This window comes from Scatophagus argus, chromosome 9, assembly GCF_020382885.2.
Source record: "Scatophagus argus isolate fScaArg1 chromosome 9, fScaArg1.pri, whole genome shotgun sequence".
Lineage (NCBI taxonomy): Eukaryota > Metazoa > Chordata > Actinopteri > Scatophagidae > Scatophagus > Scatophagus argus.
Window position 1 is genome coordinate 17,902,726 of NC_058501.1, and position 24,061 is coordinate 17,926,786.

Here is a 24,061-nt window from a genome sequence, read left to right on the forward strand (position 1 = left end):
TGTTTAGCATATTTCCAGATGAATGTGTTCAGGCAAATGACCACACAGCATTTCTAGGCCCAAGTTGTGATCCAGTGGTGATGCATACCAAATATTACTGTAGCTGATACTGACACAATAACCAACAATATCACTGTTACAATTGCAAAAATGTGAAGAGGACAAAAAAAAAAAAAGCCTAAGGAAATTTTCAGTTTATTTTCTCCATTCTGCTTACCTCAGTCTCTGGGTTCTGGTGAGGACCAGTAGTTAAAAAAGTTTTTAAAGGTACTTTACAGTACTTTAGTAGAAGTAACAACGCAACAATGTATTTTTAAAAGAAAAACAAAAAAATCAGAACTTGTCCTGCAATTAAAACCCTACTTACACAGGATTATCAGCACAAAGGCTTCATATTATGGAATACAATTATCCACCCACTGAAACTTCATTATCGTAACAATAATGATAATTAAATTTCTTCGTTACTGATATATGCCAGTAGACTTTCCACCAATATGTCATGCGTTTTTTTATTTCTATGGAAAAAGAACTATACACAAAACTCAGTGAGAGGAAAGAGAGACAAACAGGACCTTAAAGTATATTTACAAAGTGCGGTTCTTCATTATGAGCTAATTATACTGTACTTTGTGTTATACTTGTGTGACTATTTTTTTTTCTCTTTACTCAACTTTCACTACTTTACATTTATCTAATTTGCTACTTACTTTTCAGCTTGCGTGTTTAAAAACCTGCAATAATCTTATAAACTATAATTGCTATACAGTAAATTTAACTACCCCAAAATATATGAATCTTCATAAGATATGACTTTAAAATTCTTGTATGTTAATGCATCAGTAATAATAATGCAATAATAACCCATAGCACTTGTTGCATGAGCCATCCATACTGCTGCATAATGAGTACTTTTACTTAAGCAACATTTTGAATGCAGGGCTTGTAACAGCAGATCGTCACACTGTGACGATGGCGCCCTTAGCTAAGTAAAATATCTGAGTAGTTCTTCCACCAATGCAGGAGGCAGTAATGAAATGAAGTGAAGACGCGTGTGATCAGGCCGGCGAACTGAGATTTTTGTTGTGTAATTCTGTCTGATAGAACTGAGCCGCTCTTCAAGAGATGGACAGGAAATAACTCGTTGAGCTTCCTTTTTTTCTCTTCCCGCTGGTACTCAGGATGCAGTGATGTCAGTCATTCATCGCCACGGAGAGCAGTGTGATCAGGGTAAGAACAAATGTTGAGCCTGTGATCAGCTGAGGCAGAAGCTAAGACATCAACAAATCTTTTCTTTCTCTTAAACGAGTACCGTTTATCGTCCGGGAGTCCAGTTCTGAGGCTTCGTTTAAAAATACAGATTGCACGAATCTACCATAAAAGTTGCCTATCACATACATGCCATCAAATTTTCTTTAACTTTGACCGTAACCTTTTTCATATATTGATGAATGAAATGAAGCTCCCTTATGCTCTGCATTAGAGTCAGTTGGATCAGTGAGAGACCATTTGGAGAATGATGAAATCAGGACAGTTGTTATGGGAACCATGCTATCACAAATTTAAGTGAAAATGTTTTTGACCTTGACTAATGTGAAATCTTGCACCTCCACAGTAAGATATTGTTCATTTACAATTAACATGCTGGTATTCACACTGTTTTGTTTATTTCACTGACAGTCTCTATTCAGTGTTTCGTTCTTTCTTTTTTTCTCTCTGTGTTGGAGGAAAGTTTCTCCAACACAAATGTGTTTCAGAACGTCTTGAATGTTTTATTCAGACAAGAATCTGCCGTTCACAAAAGAAGAGCAGGATCTAATGAAGTCTCAGGGTGTCCATTTTGTCCTTCTCTGTGTTCAGTAGAAATGATTTATAGGTTCTGGCAGAACCTTTCTGCCTGATACTTGACTAATATTTCTTGGGTAACTTTAAGGCTGCCCGTCAGATTCAGATCACATATATTAATGCTTTGCCCTTGTATGGCCAGTCCTTGGTCTCCATTCATTAACATGAACTTTAAGTCTTGACATTTTGCAACATATCGGAGCTAATATATTTTTAAAGATTTAGTTTACAAAATGTTAATGCACGCGTTCAATTTAGAAAGTTTTGGCAGGCCAGTGTAATTGTGAAGAAATCCTGTGACCCTGGATGTCTTATTTTTTGTTACTGGTAAAGTAAGTATACAAGACACATTGAAAGTGCGTTGCTGTTAACCTTTTACTGCTGCACTTATAAGCCTTGAGACAGAGAGGAATCAACGCTGAATAACATGACAGCCCTCCTGTGGGACCTTCGGGCTCTTAGCTGTAGCTTTCAATAAAAAAAACAGGCCTATTATGTCATCTTCATAGTGATGTGATATGCCAAGGTTTTATAGTGTTATTCTGCAGTGCGTTGAGTGGATTGTACAGTTTGTGTGGAGCCTGAGTGGACCTGGACCCTCTGGCTGAATGCCCGGCTGGCTCTTTAATACCATTTCCAGTCAGGTTAAGCAGTCTGGAGGAGCTGCTCATCTTCACAATCAGCCAATGGGCCACACTGGGGCACTGTGTAATTCTGGTAAATGAGTGGAGTGGGCTAGTCTATACTTTCACTGTCCTCTGTATATAATGCGTAATGCTGCTGACCGTATTCACTCTGAGGAGAGTAAATCTGATAAGGCCACAGTGTAGATTTAATAAACCTCTGTGGTTATTCAGGTGCAGTTGATGTCATTAGAGACGTTGGTGTTACTGAACAGAAAAGGTGAAAACTCAGATTATGGTTACAGGGTATGGTAAACACTGATGTTTATCAGAAACTGAATTCAAAACCGTTTGACTCAGGTCTCCATTCAGAAGTGAGAGCTTACCGGGAGTGCTGGGTACTTATGAACTTATAAAACAGTTCAGAGGGCATAAAATGTGTTTACGAATAACACTTTGAGTGTGTGCATATGAACAAATGCCAGGTTTCAGTACAGCACTGCATTGAAAAATAATGCAAGCCAAGTTTAGCTTTGATTAATTATTAAATCAAGCTACCAGTCAATATCCCCACTGACAAATACTGTTTATTATTCCAGTATGCTATATATAAGATTTATATATTCTACCTACAAATAACTACCAACAATCCAACCCTAGGAGCTCTTTGGGGTTTTTCGGGTGCCATATAAATTATTATTCCTGTACTGAGGCTCTCTTTGCTCTTCCACCTTTACAACTCATTTTCCAAAATCAATTTTGTAACATTTTTGCTTTATCTGAGACTTATTACCACAAATCACCAGTAAAATGTACTTAAAGTGTCAAATGTTAAAGTATCTGACTGATTGTGCTGAATGGATTACCGCTGTAAGCCTACCAATATCCACAAAGTTAGTAAACTATGAATGTCAGTTAAATAGGGTGGAGTTAAAAGTATAATATTTCCCTCTGAAATGTAGTGGAGTGTATGTGCAGAGTAACAGATAATGGAAATACTCAAGTAAAGTACGAGTAGGCTTTTCTCAAAATTGAACCACACTCAGAGGTGACCGCTGTCCGGCCTACACTGACCCTACGGTAACACTGGCGCCATTTGCACTTCAAACTCCCTCAGTGCTCTGTGTAGTCGAACACTATTGGTGTATGTGGTGACCGAAACCGCCAATCAGATCAAGCCTTCTAACGTGCAAAAAAACTGAAGTTGTTGTCCTATTTCCTCGGCCGGTAATGTCTGAGGACGGTGAGTCGTGTCGAAATACTTTTACTTATTTTATTCAAATGCTACTTTTTGGTCACATATTGCACACTGATATTTGTGTATGGAGGATTTCAACGGGGGGAGACAGCTAATATTAACTTTTAGTCTGTCGCCACCATTATACCACCGAAGAAGCATATCCCGCCCTCCTTCTTGGGTCTTTTCTTCTTCTTCTCCTTCTTCTTCTTCTTCTACTTGTACTAGAAAGTAAGCACCACTGGTCCAAGTGGTAAAAGGGGTTTAGTCGCTAGCTTACTTGGCTTCGACAGCAGCAATCAAGGAATGATCTGACAGTCGTTTCATTAGCTTCCGAGCTAGCGAGGCAGCAGGCTACCACGCCGGTGGCACGTTAGCCGCGTTGCTAGAAAGATGGCAATCGTTACATGTTAGCAGCAGGAATAACGTTAATATAGTAGGCTCGCTAGCTGCCTAGCATTAGCTTCGATTAGCTGGAGCGGTCGTTTCTTCTATCTGGGGTCAGATTCCCATCAAAGAGATTAAACGATTTTCGACATGAGGCTTGATGTTAGCCAGCGATTGCATAAATTGTTGTTGAACGAATATTGGTATTTTTTCCCTCCCTGACCCAACATCGGGCTGACATTGTCCGTACAGTAGACGCTGATAAGTAGTGGCTAGCGTGAGGTCATCCTCCATAATGCTTGTCATGGAATAACATTCATGGTGTTTAGACAAGTGTTAGTTCTACCGGAGTTAGTATTAAGGGCATATTTTAAATAAAGAAATCATCCACGGTGCTTGCAGGTAAACGGGTAAAGGCAGATGCAGCGAACCAGAACCAGACTGCGATGGAGTAGTAATACCTAGTGGTTTATGTCTGACCATCTGTGTTAGGACAAGATAGTTTCTGCTCATAAGAGGGACGCAGATAGGCCCAGATCGCGCTAACTATCAGCAGGGGGCATTATTACAATTCCAATGGCTGTGCATTATATTCTGTGGTTGTTTTTACAATTCTCTTCAAAAGACCCAGTACAGCAACAAATTGACACGGCAAACAAGTATTGCAAATGTAGCCAATGCCTGATTAAGCGTATTGTTTTTCGCCAGATCTTCATTATTGTCCGCAAACTCAAAAATACAACAGTGAGCCACGCTGCTGAACAGACTGACATGTTGCTTCATTATAGTAAATGTGGTTGCTGTAGTCTTCTGTGACGTAATCCTACATACACTGTTCCGCTACTGGAAATACTCAATGAATCACCAAATCCCAAACTGAAAATAATCCCAAATAAATTCCCACAAAACCTTGTAGTCATGTTTGACAAACTTTTGCTAAAACCCACAGTGCCTAGGTGTTTTAGGAAGTTGTTTGATATTTATATAAGGAAGCTTTAAAAATGTTTTTGTGACTTTTGTATATTCAGTAGGAACTAATGTGTTTGCCGCAAAGGGTTGCATACAGGCTGGGGAAGTTGGAAAGCAGAGAGATACAGAATCACTGATAGTTGGTTTTGGTCAAAAATATGAAACATCGCCAGCCTTATCTTTTGTCATATATCCTTGTCTGCCAATTAAATTGGTTCACTGGAACGCGTGTTACATTAATGTATTTCAAAGGTATTGATGTGAGTCTTTCAGTGGGTTTCTTTGATTTGTTCAGTTTTTGAAGTAGAGCTTTACTGGTTCAGTGTGAGGTCTGATTTGTATCCAGTGAGTGGGAAGGGTTGTGTTTTGATTATAGTCACATGCAGAAGCAGCATGAGCTAGACTGCACTTCCAGTGGGTCCAATTACAGCACATATCTAATTGATGTTGGATCTAAACATCGGCTCGGCCCGTGAAATGGCAGACAGAGAGAAAGACTTGGCAAGGTCTCTACCTGAGCAGCAACCTGCATGGTCAAAATAACAATTAGCTAAGGCTCAGCACATGGTGAGTCATCTTGGCAACCCCAGAGTTAGCCTCCTGGCACTTGTGTCCAAGCTGTTGTCTTGATAATATATGCAGGCACGTCTTTTCATCAGGAGAGGGCAATGTTCACAACCTAACTTCAAATGTAATGCACTGGTGGGTAGGCATCTGCATAAGGCTCACGTTGTAATGCTACTTTAATATTCTAAGCATGCTGAGTATTGTGAACTGTTTCACCTTTATCTAAATCAGTTTTGCATTGCTGCCTTTCTTATGAAATGTTTTTGATTTCTAATCCCCTGGCAGCCATGGAGAGTTCGTCGGTGTACATGTGCTTTCCCTGCTACCGGGAGTTTAACACTCTGGAAGAAGTACTCGAGCACCAGTTGACATGCAGTGCTGAGGATGAACAGCCAGACACCTCTGGAACCACCCCTGTCACTGTTCCAGTGTTACAGGCTCGGGTAAATACTTTGACTGGCCCCTTTTTTATCACGTGACTGTGCCTGGGTGTTTTGAGCACAGGATATTGAGTTTAGCTGGGAATAGAACCGAGAAACATCAATATTATGCCCGTTTGGCTTGATGTGACCAGCAGTATGCATCCATAAAGGCTTCTGAATTAGATCTCGAGAATGACATTGAAGTGAAGTTTAGTCATAAATTCATGGTGCTCTGCTGCTTATCATAGTAATAATAACCTTGATCAGAACATTTAAGAGTGAGCTGTTTGTCATGATTTGTTGTCTCATTTCAAGGTGTTACTGTGTATGGATATCTGAATTAATTGGATGCTCATGTCATATTTTCATTTAACCTACCCTCATAAATATAAATGGGTGGACAAAATAATACAAACAATGGTCAGTTTAATGCAGTGAATTACAAACTGCAGCCATCAAAATGACCACACAGTTGAATCACCACCTCTTTATTAGTTTCAACAAAAAATTAACAAACCATTCATTAAAGTGGGATTTATTGCGGTACTGTTGTACCTAATAAATTAGCAATTTGGTGTATTTGCGGATGAAGATTTTTTTTTATTTACGGTAACTTAACATGACTTCTTTTTCAGTTTTATTTTTCACATTTCCTTTTTTTAACCAGGTAGAAGTTTCATTGGACTGCAAATCTCTTTTTCAATAGAAACCTGGCTAGAGGGGCAGCTTTGAAAACATTGTTAGAACAATAAGTAGTAAACAAGCTAAGACAACTGTTGGATGCTAATGCTGTGGATACACAGGAGGTGGAAGTGCTGCGATCTGCTGTAAATTTCTTTCAGCACCCATATTAACCATTTGGACTGTTTACGTAGAGAGCACCTCAGCGCAAAGCTCTGCTGGCTTGGGACCTGCAGTGACCGTTTTTCTCTGCATCCCATGAGTGAATCTTGCAAGAATACACACTGATAATTTGTTATAAATAGTATTGCTGGTGTTTATGAATGTGTTTTTATGTACTTATCTACTGACTAAATGGAAGGTGAGAGAAAAAGGTTAGACAATATTCAGTTGTGATACATTAAACATGTATGAGGTGTCAGAAATGATCTAAAATGACATAAAAGTAAAAATCATCATCATAAGCTATCACATGAATGTGTGAGAGTAAACCATACATATTAAAAAATGGATTCAGTAGATGTTGTGATATTTGCATTAATGTTATAATGTTGTTTTTTTCTTTTTCTAATTGGCACTTGAACACTTTGACACAAATATTAGCGTCATTAAGTCATTGCACCAGTACATCAGGCAGACTTCCAACTTTCACCCTGATAAACTAGCAGTGGCTGTGTAGTAAGGTCTGCAGAACATTCACTGGTTTTTCTGAGCACTTAAGTGCTACCTGGAACTGCCTGCTGTCTAGCGTAATGGCAAAATAACACATTAGCGCAATGTTTATCAGACTAATGAGTCACTTGTGAGGCAAACAGGTGTTATGAGCAAAAATGTGGCTCTACTAAGAGTGGATTGATTATGGAGTGTTAGACTTTTAAATCAGGCTTTATATTTCAGAGGGCATGTTTAATATTATGAACCATCATCATACATATCAGACCTGTTGGTTTAGCTCTATTCAGAAAGTGCAGGTGTTTAATGGCAACACAGTTAAAAGAAATATAAGCCAGTACCATATTATTTTGGAGCTTTTATTAGATATATCACGGTGGAGGAAAACAGGAGGGAATGACATGATGAAAGTCACAGGCCAGATTGAGGTCCAGGGTGCCACATTTACATGGTATCCAGCAAGACCATCTGAATCACCAGAATGTTCCTCATGCTCCAGTGAGAATGAATAATATATGTTAGAGAAAATGAGGGGAAAAGCTAAATTTCTTTATCTTTTTTATTGTTTTCCCTCTGTATGCTTCTATATCTAAAAATTGGAGATTTTAGATATTTCACAGTGATTTTGAGAGCCCTAATACTGAGTGAAATTCAAAAGTCTACAGGCTTTTGAATTTTATTCAGTATCAGTATGTGTGCTGTTTGGGATTTATTCTTTTAGGATGAATGACACATACTGCATAGCTCTGTTAATTCTGAGTTCTACGAAGAAGCTATTTGAATTTCAAAGTTTGGAAGTTGTATAATGGGGAGTGTTATTTCATTTAACTTTGACATATTGAGCTGAGTCTTGCTGCGACTGGCCCTTTTTTCTTTTAGCTTTCCCATGACAGCTTCAAAAAGCCCTCAGGGTTAAAAGCAGTCATTGGCCCTCGCTTAGCAGTAGGGCATGGCTGTCTGAGCTTGTGCCCAGACTTCCATCCTCACAGTCTTCAACACATGCCCATAAAGCACAGTGACACTCGTGACAGACAAATTGCATCCTGAGTCGCCAGTGGGAAGAGGAGCATGAGGGTAGCATCAGTCAGTGCCATACTTTCTCCGGATAGCTCGCTCGTTGGCCTTCTTTTAGATGAAACAGCAGGAGAAACACTATAAAACCTTGCCATCTAATGGCTTCCTGGACTTCACTTTGCCATAATCCAGTTTATTGCAACCCTCTCCGCTTAATTAGTTTGATTATTGTAATTTCTGATTATATTATATATTATATATTATTATAAGACATTTCTGTAAAACAATAGATATTTACATTGGAATCGAACACAAAGAGATCTTTTAACAAATGTTTCTTCACATTTCTCTGGCAATTGTAATGAGAGGATATGGGGTTGATTGAAAATTTGAGTCCTGATTGTGCTTAAGTGTACTGAATGCTGCCTCCTGTATCTGGAAGTGAGAGGACCAGGGTTTAAAGAAGACATTTACAGAAACATATCCTCAAAACTAAACTAAAGTCGGTGGTTTAGATAATCAGAAGGCTATCCTGCTCTTACTAGACAACTTCAGTTTCAAAATACTTTGAACTTTAGAGGAGACACATGTTTAAAATATAAGATATTTACTTTACTAGCATGAAATAACATTCTGAAGGCCATCAGCCAGGTCTTCCTGAAATTTCCAAAGGCTAGAATTTATATTTATTGTATTTTATATATAAAAATATAAAAAAAATAATAGACGACCATAAGCAAAAATACATTTTAATGCGATCAGACTATAATTGAATCAGCCAGACCACATCTGCAGGAGACGTTCAGTATTCACATACGTTAATGCTTAAACAAAGCCCATAAGTCATTACAATATGTTAGACACATTGAACTGTCATGATTGAGGCAGATCCAGGGGTCTTTAACCTCGACCTTCATGCTCTGTTTATATCATCCAAATAGACTAAGCGAGCACATGTAAAGCCCTGTGGAGTGACCCATTCACCCCCGATGGGCGTTTTGATGCTTATCGGCCAGGCTGCAGCCTTATCTTGGCTGTGTGGAGCTCTCAGAGGAACCTTGGCTCTAAACACATGCCGCTCTAATTGACCTTAGTACCCCAACACTGAATTCTCATCCCTCATCTGCCAGAAAGAATAAAATAAAATGAAAAACACTGCAGGTTGAATTGCTGAAACGGTTGTTTGATTGGTATTGCAGGGAGTCATTTCCTTTGTACACAAACACACAGAACAAGTGGAACATTGAGAGTAATTTCTGATTTCTTCTTTTTTTTTTTCTTCCCGTTTATGCAGCAACAGGTAATAAATGTATCTAGGACAGTTGCAGTCCCAGAGATTCAAGTCCAAGCAGGACAAATCTCCGTACAACCTATTAAGACTGCACCAAAGCAGTCAACTGCAGTCAGTACAACACTGACATCGGACCAGCCCAGAATCCTCTATCAGTGTGGGGACTGTGATGAACTTTTCAAAAGCCTGGACCTGTGGCAGCAACACCGTAAAGAAGAGAAATGTCAGCAGGCTGCCTCTGGGAGCAAGTCAAAACCTGATTCACAACCTGAGCCAGAGACAATTTCAGCTCAGAGGTCCAGTTCACCTTTAAACCCTGATGATCCTGCTCTCTCGAAGAGTGAAACCAGCCAAACTCTTATGCCAGAACCACTGGAGAAACCTGTAGCAGAGGAAGAGAGTCAACAAGTTGCAGATGCCTCTTCAGCTCCAAGCTCTGAACCTGCTATTTGTGAAGAGGCCCCTTCAACCTCGAATCTGGAAGATTCGTCTCCCAAGAGGAGAGGGGCTAACAAAAAGCCAAAGCCTGAACCAGTGCTCCTGTGTGTGGACTGTGGTTCATGCTTTGGCCTGGTGTCTGAACTAGTGGCTCATCGCAAGACCCAACACGGCTTTGGGGAAGCTCTGCACCGCTGCTCCGTTTGTGGGGAATGCTTTCTAAACACCACCCTTTTTCTCTACCACCGCAAGCAACACAAGCAGAAAGGCGAGGAAAAGGTACTAGTGGTTCCTGAAGAGTCATCAGGGGATGTTTGTACTCAGAGCTGTGGGACCAATGAGCAGGGCCAGGATTCCACTCCTTCCACTGATAATGACTCCTCCAGCTTCACAAAGCCTGAGTTGTTCTTGTGCACCCATTGTGGGCAGAACTTCAGCGACGAGGGGGGGCTGGTCACCCATCGCAAGCAGCAGCATGACCTGCATGAGCCACTGCACAGCTGCACCCATTGCGGCGAGAGCTTCATGAACACCACGAAGTTCCTGTACCATCGCCGGCAGCACCGCTTAACATCAGAGGCAGACATAGCAAATGGAGCCGAAACTGGTGATGAAACATCCACCACTAAACTTCAGGATATCCCGCAGAGCTCAAAGCGGCTGCTTTCCCCAACTGCCTCTGCCAGTGAATCAGGTTCACCCCTTTCTAAGAGAAACAGGCCGTCTTTCAGGATCCTGAGTGGTGGTAATGCGCTCAAAGGTAAGTGAAAATATTTTTTTAAGGCTCATTGGGGAGAAAAAAAATAATCCCTTAGTTAAGTATCCCTTAACTGGTTTTTTCATTGTCAGGAAACAAAGGTACTGGCACCAACGAGGAATTGGAGGGAAGCACCGCAGCAGACTCGGACAACACCAACCATCCTCCACCTGCCAAGCTGCTGCAGGACTGGGCCCGCACACCGCTACCCCATGTTTGCCCCTACTGTGGCAAAACCTTCACCCGGCGTGTTTTCCTTCGCACTCATGTTTACAGCCACACTGGAGAAAAGCTCTTCACATGCAAGGTGGCAATCAGATTTTTTTGTCCTCATGTCCTCTACATCATGTAACTGTGAATGATTTGATGCTGGTTAGACACAGTTTCAACCTCCAGCATCGTTGTATTTGACAGATTTCAAACAGTGGAAGTTCTTTTGAAAATTCTGGTATGAGAAAAGTAACCATTTAATTTATTTCCTTACAAGGGGTGCTTGAATCTGTTGTAAATATGACTACTAATCCTGATTATTGCTTTTGAAAGGTCTGCACAAAGTCCTTCACCAACTCCCAGAGCCTGCTGCGCCACAGCATGAGCCACACAGGCAACAAGCCCTTCAGCTGTGATGTTTGTGGCAAAAACTTCTCCCAGGCACCCACTCTGAAGAGACATCAGCGCATTCACACATCGACACTGCCTCCACGCAAGCGGGGACGCAAACCGGTATAGTCTCATTCCATTTTCTTTTGTTAACATACAGTAAATATCACCTTGAAGGTTTCAGTTTTTAAAACATTGATGTACATAACTTGCCCTGAAATAATCCTTTTTTTTTTTTAATTGACCTTGTCTGTTGTGTCCCTCACCGCAGGTTTGTACTCTGGACAATGAGGGCGCTGCTCATCTATTCCCGTGTCCTCACTGCCCCTCTCGATTCAACACGGAGGATCAGCTTAACCATCACAAGTAACGGCAACAACGATAACACTTTACTCATGTTTGTTATGTTATGTGGAGGTGGCAGTGGATACACTTCTGACAGCTTCCATTACATGCTATCCAGTGTATTCAACAACTTCTGCATTTCCATATACAGCAGATATTGTCAATATTCAATAAATTCCAACCCTGTTTGCCACGTAAATACATTAGAATTATGGTTCCAAACAGAACAGGATTTAGATAACCCACCCTCACCCCCCCGCCAGGAGCCGTAGTAGCTGAGCCGTGTCCGACCACTGAGCAAGACCTTTAAGCTGTGCGGCAAACACGCTGAATGAGATGTCTGGGTGCCCTTGAGCCTCAGCCACATATGATTGACAGACAGAGGCCCAGCAAATTAAGATGAAAATGATAACGCAGGCTGGGAGAGGAGCCTGGTCCTGTCCTACCTGGTTGAGCAAGGGGAGAGGATATACTGTGCGTGTGTGGGTGTGTGTATTTTATTGGCTTTGGCTAAAGCACATTGGCTGTAAAATAAAACATAATGCTGTATGTCTCTAAGGTTAAGGCAATGACTTTGGAGATTGCACTGTGTGAATCAGATATCTTTTTTTTTTAACTGGATAATGATCTCGATGCAAAATTAGATCTGAAAGTTGGCACTTTGATGTCAGAGTTTCATTTTAAATCCAATGTGCTGAGCAGCTAATAGCAGAAAAAGCAGTCCCAAAAAATGTTCTGTTTTTCTAGAAGCCATTGAATTATACCTGTTGACCAATTTCTGCTGTACTAATTGAGAAAAAAAGCAAAAAGCAAAAATCAGTGTTTATCAGAGCTTAACAGTTATCTATTGATCATATATTTTATTATAAATCTGTAAAATGTAAGAAAGTACTGGAAAATGTCCCTTCGTTTGTCCAAAGTAGAAGCTCAAAATTAGGATCCACGTAGGATTTCACAGGCTTCATCAGCTAAGGGAGTTTGCTCAGGCGTTATCTGCTTTTCCAAGGTCAAGAAAGAACCTTCAGCTTAATAGATAGTCAGTGTCCTATCTTAGCAGATGAGGAAAAGCAGCATCTTGACAATTGAGAAGGAATTAACAAATGTATTGGTGTGTTGCCTCTGAAAATGGCTAAAACAATTCATTGATAATCAGAATTGTTGCCAGTTAATTTTCTGCCCAACAGAAAATCAACTTGCTGTTTTAGCTGCAGTCAGTGTGCAGTGCTACTGTAAGTACAGCGTCACCTCTCCTCACTAACAAACATCTGGCTGGGAGAAGAGGTGACCCTGACTGAAATTTTAATTCTCCCTGCTACCTTGGGGTCAGCTGTCCCTGAAATATTGATTTCTGTTGTCTATTTAGCAGAGAACAGAAACAGCCTGGCCCCTTATATGGGCCTTGAGACGTCCTCGGACGTCTCCTCTAGTGTCTTGCTATACTTTAATTGACTTGTATAGTGAATTACTTTTGCTGTAATATTACCTGTGGCTGTATGATACACAGTTAGATGTGTGCAATACTTAGCGGAGCAGCATGTTTCCTAAACTTCAGTATGTTCTGTGTTTGTTCTGATTATGAAAAGCTGCCCAAAGAACCAGTATTTATTAATTTTTCTTTCATGCTGTGGAAGCAGGCCTGATGCACCATTAGGTGAATACATCCTAACACTTCTCTCCTCCCCTAAGGCTATATCCAGAGTAACGTTATGCAATGGATAAATATAGTCTTTCATGTCCTAACTCTGACTCCTCCTAGTTTACTGCTGTTCTTTTATCACCAGCCGTTATACACTCAGCTAATACCCCATATTTAACCTGAAGCACAGCTCAGCGCATACTTGGTGGTAATCCTCCTACGAGTCACACATAGGATGGCAGCTTGAAACCAAAACGTGACTTCCCCTCTTCATTACGGGTTTATACTTGCAACCTAACATAATTATTTAAAGTAGTTGTTTATATGATTGTTGCAATGTTCTGTGAGGCATCTTTGTGTATGTACATCTTATTCTTTTGGCAGGTTAAATCAAGTTTGAAACTTATCAGTGTCAATGATATGCTTAATAGTTGAAGCTCTTACATGTGTTTTTGTGCATTACACAGGCTCCTGCATACCAGCCATCCCTTCCCTTGCCCTGAATGTGGAGAGGCCTTCAAGCGCAGGAAAGACCTGGACCTGCACTCACTCACTCACCAAGGTTAGACTTCAGGCCTCAGCCCTGTATTCTTATGTTTAGCAGGAGCAACCTGAATCTAACAAAAACAAAGTACCGCAGTCATTTGTTCTATAGTTAAATATCTTTTTATTTTTTGTACAGCTGTTTGATTGTTCCACTATGTGATCTATCCAGGAAGATTAAACATCAGACAAAATTGGTTAATATATCGAGAAATCAGATGCAAACCGCTGCACCTCCTTGTAGTGGAAACCAATTAGATATGATGTTCTTATCAGTGCAGCATGCAGTGAAATACTATTGATTAACTAACAACTGTGAGTTGGCCTGGGTGGCCTATCTTGTTTATTTAACATACATCCATGTTATATGTGTATTGTTCGTCTGATGCATTAAGTCAATGACTTTCCATTGATTTGCGTCCCATGTGGAACGGAGGAGGAAGGTGGAGGTAAATGAATTGGGGGGCGTTAGGACGTCAACTTCATTAGTTAAGCTTGACGAGTCAGCGTGCAGCAGGGGTCAGAGGTATGTGGCTCCTCTGAGAGAGATGATTGGAGAGATTGATCCATTGATCAGTCCAGGGCCATAGGCAGAGATTGTCCTTATTAAAGGTTTAATTAGAGGGTCCCAATGGGGAGCGGAGTGGATCCTCCCCACTGGGACAGACCGCACAGATGGTTAGCAGATTGCAAGATGTTGGCATGATGACCTATGGACATGCTGATGAACCATCAGTGTCAGCGATTTCTCAGCCAGATTTTCAAAAGCAACCCAGTGAGAATCTGGTTTGCCAGCTGATCAGAGCTGAAGAGATGAGATCATAAGCCAACTGACTTAATCTGCAGCTATCTGCACAATCGATTAATAACTTACCGTACATCTAGTGTCAAGCAAAAATGCTAAATATTAGCTGACTCAGAGTTCTCACTCATGAGGATTTGCTGCTTTTCTCTGTTAATATCACTGTAAATTTAGTGTTGTTGCAAATAACCTAAGTAAGTTCCATTAAATCATGACAATAATTGAATATGCGCATTACTTGGACCCTGAATTTGAAGCAGCCGAATGGAACTTGTCATGCCATCATTCATTCTTATTATTCACAGCTGTTTGTCCCTCTGTGGTGTGTCATAATCTTTTTAGTGGAAGAGGTCTGTTGCTAAATCCTTAATTACATCTCAAGTTTATTCCTTACATGTTGTGGTGTAAACTTATTGGGTTGAACTCTACTTGTGTGTACTAATTATAAGCGATCATAGACCACAGGCACATCCCTTGTCGATACTGAAAACCTGGCTGCATCTGAATGTTCGGGCATCGTTTCCCATCACCTGTCACTGCACAATTGTTGGCACGACAGCTGGCAATAAACAAGCTCAAATCAGCCCTCAGATAATTAGCATGGCGCAGGATCCATTGTTTAGTATGAACACTGAGTGTGACCACCTGTCTAAAATCTGACACTGTTCCATTACAGACAAGGAGCCAGCAATGTGTCCTCACTGTTCATCCCAGTTTGTGAACCAGTCGGTGTTGGAAATTCACTTGCAGCGTTGCCCTACCACAGAGGAGGAGAGGAATGCTGGTCGCGGTCGTGGTCAGGGCCGGGGACGATCCACTGGACAGGTTGGGAGAAAGTCATGGAAATAACAAAGAAATTATTGGGGTTTTTTTTCCCTAGCAGGTTTTAATTCACCACTACAACTATATTAGGTGTATTTAGAATAAGGGGAGTGACATCTAGTCATGATCAAAAATGCTGACATGCTTGAGTCTGTGTTAAACCATGGTGATGCTGACCTTTTCTCTTTTCATTTATTGTCCTCCTCTGTCTATTCTCCATCGCCTTACTGGCTTGCCTTCTTCTCTTTATCCCTTCTTCCTTTGTCCCTCAGATTGAGTGTGACCTATGTGGCCACCGTTGCATGACCCAAGAGGGCCTCGACCTCCATCGGTTATCCCACACGGGGCAAACACCTCTCAAATGCCCAGTGAGGCCTTGCAGACGTCGATTTATTTCCAACACTGCCCTGGAGGAGCATGTGCTGGCCCATTTCCAAGGGACTCTCGGCAAGTCCAAAAATCGACCCCGCTTCCGCTGTCAAATTTGCCACAAGGAATTTGCCTACAATTCCACCTTCAGTGTTCACATGAGGACACATACTGATGAGAGGCCCTTTGAGGTAAGAAAGGTGGTGGCGTGTGTGTGTGTGTGCTCGCATGAAAAGGGAATTTCTATCAACCTTCTGAAACATATTTTGTCCTTTTTATAACGCTTTCAAACCTTTTAACACCCATATTTTAAATTGAAATCCAGCATTGCCTCACCCCCCATGCTCACACCCGTTCATAGCCGTGGCCATCTCTCTGGTTCTGGACCATGGCCATTTGTGCAGTGTGTGTCCTGCGGGTGTTTCCTCCCTCCCTGTGTACCTGTGATTAATGGCAGGCCTGAGTTAGGGCCTGTCAGCTCCCCTCTGTGCCTGTTACTATTCTGGGACTCTCCCTCTCTCTCTGCTGCTCTGGTGACAAGGCAGGACATCAGCTATGGACCCACACAAGCCCATCACAGCACGCCGGACTGTGGAAATTGATTTGATGTTTGTGGCTTTGCTTTGAGTCATATCTATCAGCCGTGCAAAAGAGTGAGGGCTCAAGGAGCATTGGTCCTCAAACACGCAGGTGGTTATGGGGATGAATTTTAATTTAGATCAAATACACTGTGCATTCCTGAAGGAACACCTGTATTTGCTGAGTATATAAAGAGAAGACTCAGCTGGAAAGGTAATTTTATTAGTTCATCTCACAGAGATACTGAATCTGCAAAATTGACAGCTGGGATTACAGTTTCAACCTGAGTGTCCCCAGTAGGAATCAAAGCACAACACAGCAAAGTCTTTCTTTTGTATTGTTCAGGTTTAGTACAAGTTGTATTTCACTGTCTGTAGTGAGGTGGTGACAGGCAGAGAGTAAATATTAGGCTGGCAGGAAAGCTCCGACTGTGGACTTGTTAATGTGATTACTTTATTTAGAAATGCTCGGTTGATCATTCGATCCATTACACACTCCTAAGGCTGCCGTGATTAATATGTTAGTTGATCAACTCAATTGGCGCATTTTCTCATGCTGATGTAAGTCATTTATACAGCAAAAATGGAAAATATTCACTGGTAAGTCATTGTCTTAAAATATTTGACAGTTGATAATGAAAGTTTCTAGTTGCAGTGTGACACACTTGTTTTGTGTCTGTCTTTCTGTCTTTCCCCCTCTGTTTTCCCCAATAGCCTGTTCTCTCTGCTCTTTCTCTACCCCAGCCAGAAGTGCTGCATCTGCAGAAAAATATAAAGAGAGGTCTCAGAAAATATTAATTCCAGCTGAGTTTGTGCACTGGTTCTGTTGTGAACATAATTATTTTTTTTATACCCTCTTACTTTTTAAAAAAAATATATTTTATCCACTTTCCCATTCTCTTCCGTCCCTCCACCAGTGCGCCACCTGTGGAAAGCGCTTCCGCCAGCTGCCTCATCTGCAGGACCATGAGCGCATCCACACTGGCCTGCGTCCCTTCTGCTGCTGGATATGTGGTAAGAGTTTCAGCGTGGCTGCCCGCCTCACCGAGCACGCCCGCACCCACAGTGGGGAGAAGCCCTACCCCTGTTCCCACTGCCCTGCCGCCTTCCGCTCTCGCTCCAACTTGGATAAACACATCCGGCTACATGGAGACCTGCCTCTGGATACCGTTGAGCAAGCGGCGCAGGCGGTTGAGGCTGCACACGTCCAGAAGGTTTTGGAGGGGGCCAAGGTGCTGTCTACTGTGGCCACCACGGCGGAGGTTGACTCCGGCACGGTGCAGACCATCTATGTATTACAAGGGACTGAAGGAGGTGCTGAGACGGTCATGATCCCGTCTGATCAGCTCACTGGCATGGAGGGAACCTCACAGGTTGTCATCCTACCCTCCTCTGTTCTGGGAGCTCAGGGCATTACTGTTCCCACAATCACTATGGATGGAAGTGAAATCACTATGGTGGAGGCGAGCCAGTCGCCACAGCACGCCATTGAGTTCATTGTGGAGGAGACTGTATAAAAGACAACACAGGAGAGAAAACAATTTGCTGTGAAGATAGACAGTGGAGTGAAAAGTGTGATTACTGAAAGATATCCAGTTATAACCTTATATGTATATAGTTTGATAGGTTTATAAGCCACTTTCAACAAAGGTCCCTTCCTTCCCCCCTAGCAAGGAAGTAGTTTGGGCAGAAAATTAATTTAATGTTGTAATCCTTAAGATTTCTTTCCTGGTTGACTTGATGACAACAAATGTGGTTTCACGCTACGGGTCACAGAAGTGTGTAGGCAGCAAAACAAGGTATTGTTTTAGTAAAAAAAAATCAGGCAGCGACAGCCTTTTCCGTCATTCTGTGAGCAACAGTGATCTGATTTTATGTTGCACACAGCATGAATCTGCCCCTTTTACAGCAGTGCGCAGTGAAAGGAATTGGTTACCTCTCTGAGAGGTTGGAGGTGCACTGCCTCTCACCTGCAGGTCTTCATCTAACAGTCCACTGCGTGGCTGCTGCTTCTTCTTCCAGTACTGCTTGCAATATTTCAAACCGAGCCCCTGTTGAAAGAAACCGAAATTACTGTCTGTTGTTTTGTAGATGCATTTTTGGTGAACAATACATGTAAATGCCCAGCTCACTGACACACACATTTCATTTCTTGTGACTACTTCATAATAAAATTCAGCCTGGGTTTCACCAGTTCAATGCTTTTAACATGAAGCTGCCGTAGTAGGAGTTCAGTTTGCATTAGCAGAAACCTATTACAAGCATTTTTTCTGGGTATGTTGCCATACACCCAGTTCGTAATACTGCAAATACATAAATAATGCAATACATTCATCAGTGGGCCACAGGCTCAGTCACCATTTGGCAATCGATAGTGATTAAGCCAGCAGTTACTTAAATGAAAATCTTCAAGACTATTGCTTTTAATAAAGTTGACAGTATAAAACTAATGGAAGTAAAGGTTGAATCGCAGAATGTATCCTAAATTAGTCTTTCAAACTGATTGAAAAACAATAAAATTGTCCTTCAATTGTATACAGACGTGTATTTACAGCCCCTGTTTATTAGGGGAAGGCCTGTGGTGGCTCATGAAGTGTCCCATGCTTTCTTTATAATAAAACGCTACAGCTTTCACACTTGTGGGTGTCCATCATTTTATAAGGTGGATGACACGAGGGCATTGCAGCCATCCCATTAGATGGGATGGACTTTATAGGTCCTGCTGTAAATTGCCGCTTCTGCCTTTTGACAAACAATATGAGGTCTGCTGAGAAATATACAGACTCACTCAGCGCACATACAGCTTCTCAAACCGCTCTGTTTCTCATGCACAATAATGTTAGTGGAAGGCAGGATGAGGTAGAATTGTGTGTATAGATCAACCCTAATGTTCCAGTAATTTGTAGCACATTATGTTATTGATTGGTTTTGCGCTGTAATTAAATACAGTAATAACAGGGATATGGAAAGATTTATTATGATTTAGCTGAAGCACCGCATTATACAGTGGCAAGTAGTGTAATGAAATTATCCAGTACTTGCTGTATAGTTATCAAAAATAATGATCCTATTTGTGTCTGAATGGGAAGAGGTATAATATGATATAAGTTTTGCCAACGTTGCAGTAGCCCATTATAGGCTTCTAAAGCGCAGTTTATGGCTGTCTCCCACCCAGTGATTGCTGACAGGGGGGTTTAAAACCACACACACGCAGAGGCACTCAGTCTTAGTTTGTTTTCATGTCATGGAGGGAGAAATGCTGATGATTGTGCGGGGAACAGAAATGGGAAAATGGCAGCATTTCTGCAGAGTGAGAAGCGTATCAGGAAATAGAGGGCTCCTGAGGAGCAAAAAGAAGCCAGTGCCAAGAATTTAGCTACTCTTCGCTGCTTTTCTGAAAGAGTCAACAGGCAACCAGTCGATAAATACATATTTTTTTCCCCTTCCTAGCAAATCTTGAGAGCTGATATTCTGGTGGAGAGCCGTTTATCATGCCTGCTGCCTAACATAGAAATGGGAAAACGCACAACAAACACACAGACGTGTAATGAAATTGTTGATGCTGGAGGTGAAATCATGAGAATCTGTTTGCTGTACAGAAGACAGTATATTACATATCGGTATATGATATAACCTGTGTTCATTTTCTTCTTTCCTCAGACATAAGCTGAGCAAAAAACAGATAAACAGATTTTTTTTCCTACAATGAAAACAAGCCCTGAAGTCCAGGTTCAAAATTCGTGTGTAAATTCTACTGAATCTAAAACTTAAATGTGCTTAAATGTGATATTTACATTATACTGTATGTCATGGTGTTAGTTGACAGATCTGATCTGGTTTAACTTGTGTGACTTGGTTGTTTAATAGCACCACTAAATTGTAAATGTTGAGATAGAGAAAGATCATGTTTATGTACATACAACAGAATTCAGCAACTTTAATTTTGAAAATTACCGTCAACATGTAAATACAGCTGTTGCTTGTTGTGTAGAAATGGATGAAACTTAGAATAGATGCAGAAAGAAGTAACTAACTGCTGATTTTTCAGAAACTAAAATGAAATGAAAATGGTGCTCCTCAGGATTATGTGTAGTCCTGCTTAGAAAATGGACTTGATGATTGATCATGATAGTCGACACCTTAGGAGCAGTTACCTACTAAAAATACTTTAAAGGAGGCCTTTGATGAAACAGCAGCAAGTTCACTGGAACATTTTTGTGTTTAACTGAACAATTTTTTTCATTTTGCCCCTCACTGACAACACAAACAAACCAATATACAGTAAATGATTTATAATATTGCATGTACACAGCTGAGAGGAATCTAAACAGAATATGCTCACATTTGCTTGTTTTTGCAATTATGTATTTAAATTATTCATGCCATTGATAGGCTGTAGATGCAGGCGGTGAGAAGAGGGTTTTTATCTTGTAATCCAGCCAAACGTAATGTACAATTATTATGCAGATACATGGACCTAAAATAACCATCAGATTTAAGAATGCAATATTGTTTTGTTTTTTTTAAAAAGAGGAAGAAATAAGCACATGCAGTAGCTCTCTCTCACCCTGGGTATCCCTTTGATTCTCACCTCTTTTTCTTCCATAAACACTAAAAATACCCAAGTGACCCTCAGGAGACAATGTGCACATTCAGCTCTCACAGCAGCAAACTCGCTGACATCACAGTGTCCCGTGCAGGTGGAGGACACCACGAGCTGTTTCCGCCTTATGCCCGCAGGTAAGAGTGCAGAGCTGCAGCAGCCATGAAGTACACACATTGATTTAACACAGTGACAAGTTGTTTTGAATTTCAAGTGTGGATTTAAAAAGCTATTTTTTTAAATTTCCTCTGGTAAATGTAAACCTTTCAGTTGGATGCATCGGTGCTGACTAATGTTACTGGTGTTGGAAGATGGACGTTTCTACTGTTGATCCATTAACCTTAGCTTAGCTAGCTTTCTTTTAAGTATTTTTTTAAATTATTTAAAAAGTATACTTTTTATTATTTATAAAGTACTTGTAACCATTTCATCCATATAGTCCTACTTTTTGCTATTTCAACCATCTGCCCATTGCATTCAGCATTTTTAAGTGTGACCGTCCATTATTTTTAGCTAGTGTTAGCCAAAATGTTTTTCAGCAATTTATCCATTAACGTTACCTTTAGTAATTTCAACTGTTTTTCCATAATGTTACTTTCAGCAAGGTCATCCATGTATCCTTAAATACTTATTCCAGCTTCCTATCTCTCTCTCTCCCTCTCTCTTTAGCGCTTTCAATTATAAATCTAATAAGATAACTACGTTTAGCAACCACTGAGCTGTTGTACTGTTAGCGAGTTCAGCCGCTTGTCCATTTTTGTTGCTATTTCAGTCTTATGCATTATTTTTACTCATTTATATTTTTAACTTATTTCAACTGTTTGTCCATTACTTTGAGCCTTTTTAACATTTAGTCCTTAGCTATTTCGGTCTTTTATCAGTTATGTTCTACTGCTTCAATTGTTTAGCATTTTTAGTTGTTTTAGTCTCTTACCCATTAGTTTTAACAGTTTTATCCTTTTGCACAGATCCTTTTTAGCAGGTTCAACCACCGTAAATTGCAATGTGTGTTCAGGCTTTATCAAATTATAATTCGTACCCCCTCAAATACAGTGATAATAACAAATGCTATGAGGAAAGACTACTGGATTGTCAGTATATTTGCAGTACCTTCTTGTTAAATATAAACTGAAGCTTTTTCAATTGCAGTATGGGCTTCTCGTAATACTATAGTGATCTGAAGTGTTGTAAGCTGCAATATCCTGGAGGTACTTTGCAGTAAATCATTGGAAATAAAAACCACAGATCTACAGTAAACTCCTACACAGTCACTGTAAACCCATTAACCATCTACTCCCCAGAGAAGTTTTAAAGTCAGGCTTTCTTGGTGGCATTTTTACTGACATCTTGGTAAGTTGGAGACACTGGGCAACACTTTGTTTCCAAGGTAGCATAATGAAATATTTTATCTGCTGACACCTATTAACACTGTGGCAAAAAACACTGAAAATGTAATCACAGAACCATTTTTCTGGTTGGATTAATTGCTGTATTTTTCTATATTACACTAATATACTTCACCCAAGTATTGCCTCCAAATAATGTCTGCGATGTGGCAAAGAGGCAGCTGATTTTATCTACTTCCTTAAACAAAGATCTAAAGTAATACTGCAGTATATTTCCCAAGGGATGCAATATAAATATTACAGTAAAACTATCATGTAGCCATTAAAGGTCAAAAATATTACCAGCGAAATCACATGCAGTAGTAATGCTACAGGAGAAGGAAAATATCATAAATCATGTTGAGTTCATTGCACTGTAAGGGCAGTGCTACACAATATGTTACTGCAAGACAAATTATACCTTTGTCTATACAAGAGGACAGCCATGTTTCATTATGTTATATTTATACACTACTGGGAATGTGCACGCTGAATCATGAATGACATTGGTGATGTTTTATACACTATGTGTCTATTAACCAAAACCATGCATTCCTATTTATATTTACCTTTGCTACTTTATAACTATTCCTTACTCTTTTTAGACGTGCAGCCCAGGTGACATTAGGCTGGTTAAGATTACGCCAAACCAGCAAAATCATCAGGTTGGAGATGCACTTCAAAAGCTTAAATTCTGTACATTTAAGACTATTTGGGCTTTCTAAAATCAAAGCAGGGACATTAGGTCTTTCTATAGCTTCTGCCTTTATAGCATTGCTATATGCTTGCTGTGCCCTACAAGTGGCATCACAGTATATCTTTTAGATTTTCCTTCTTCACTGAGAAACATTTCACTTCTCCTCTGATAATCTGTCTTAAAAAGAAAGTCTGGGTGAGGAGGCGTACAAAAACACGATGTAGTTTTTTGTATTTGAGTAAGTGAACACATTTATGCAAACTTACTCAGCTACAGCTGACTTCCCAACTCTATTATCATATTGTAGTTATTAATGTATGATTGACCTATTTAAGTAATGGTATACATTTATCATTCTCCATGCCTTGTGATTACATATTTATTGCTTGCACGTGCTTCTTCTCCACCCTCTGTCCTTCTCATATTTCCTTTTTCTCCTTTCGCTCTTTTTTTTCATCATCACAGCCCTGCTCTGTCTCTGCCACCCCCCCCGCGACATCGCCTCTGTCTCTCTCTTTGCTGAGGTGGCTGTACCTGCTGTGACTTTGACAAAGTAGTCTCCACGCATTTAGTGGTGTATTTTTCAGGATGTGTGGATGTGAGGGTGCACAGGAGTGTTTGTGTGCATGCTCCACTTGCATCATTTTTAGTTTCTGTATTTGTCTGACTTTTGCATGTGTGCGTGAACATGCTGCAGCATACGAGCACCTATGTCTAGTGCGTATGTCATACTGTACTCCTGTTTTGTCCTTTGATACCTCTCACTTTTCAACCCTTG

General features: G+C 40.6%; 2 protein-coding genes across 7 annotated transcripts in view; both read left to right on the forward strand.

Annotated features, from left to right (window-relative positions):
- Window positions 1–3,563: 3,563 nt before the first annotated feature.
- Window positions 3,564–19,230, forward strand: znf574 (zinc finger protein 574). 2 transcript variants are annotated; one of them, XM_046399155.1, is made up of 10 exons: window positions 3,564–3,711; window positions 5,914–6,071; window positions 9,712–10,906; window positions 10,996–11,210; window positions 11,447–11,626; window positions 11,775–11,869; window positions 13,952–14,046; window positions 15,506–15,654; window positions 15,924–16,211; window positions 17,516–19,230. In XM_046399155.1, the coding sequence occupies exons 1-10, from the start codon at window positions 3,699–3,701 to the stop codon at window positions 18,113–18,115; spliced, it is 2,988 nt and encodes a 995-aa protein (XP_046255111.1). In that variant the 5' UTR covers window positions 3,564–3,698; the 3' UTR covers window positions 18,116–19,230. The 2 variants fall into 2 exon arrangements, with proteins under 2 accessions (XP_046255111.1, XP_046255112.1); XM_046399156.1 differs by lacking the exon at window positions 3,564–3,711 and adding an exon at window positions 3,788–5,628.
- Window positions 19,231–19,369: 139 nt separating this feature from the next.
- The window catches only part of grik5 (glutamate receptor, ionotropic, kainate 5), an 86,130-nt gene continuing 81,438 nt past the window's right edge, over window positions 19,370–24,061 (forward strand). For all 5 annotated transcript variants that reach the window (XM_046399139.1, XM_046399143.1, XM_046399142.1 and 2 more), the window contains exon 1: window positions 19,370–21,338. The gene's annotated coding sequence lies outside the window, so the exon portion shown is untranslated. The remainder of the gene's footprint in view (window positions 21,339–24,061) is intronic.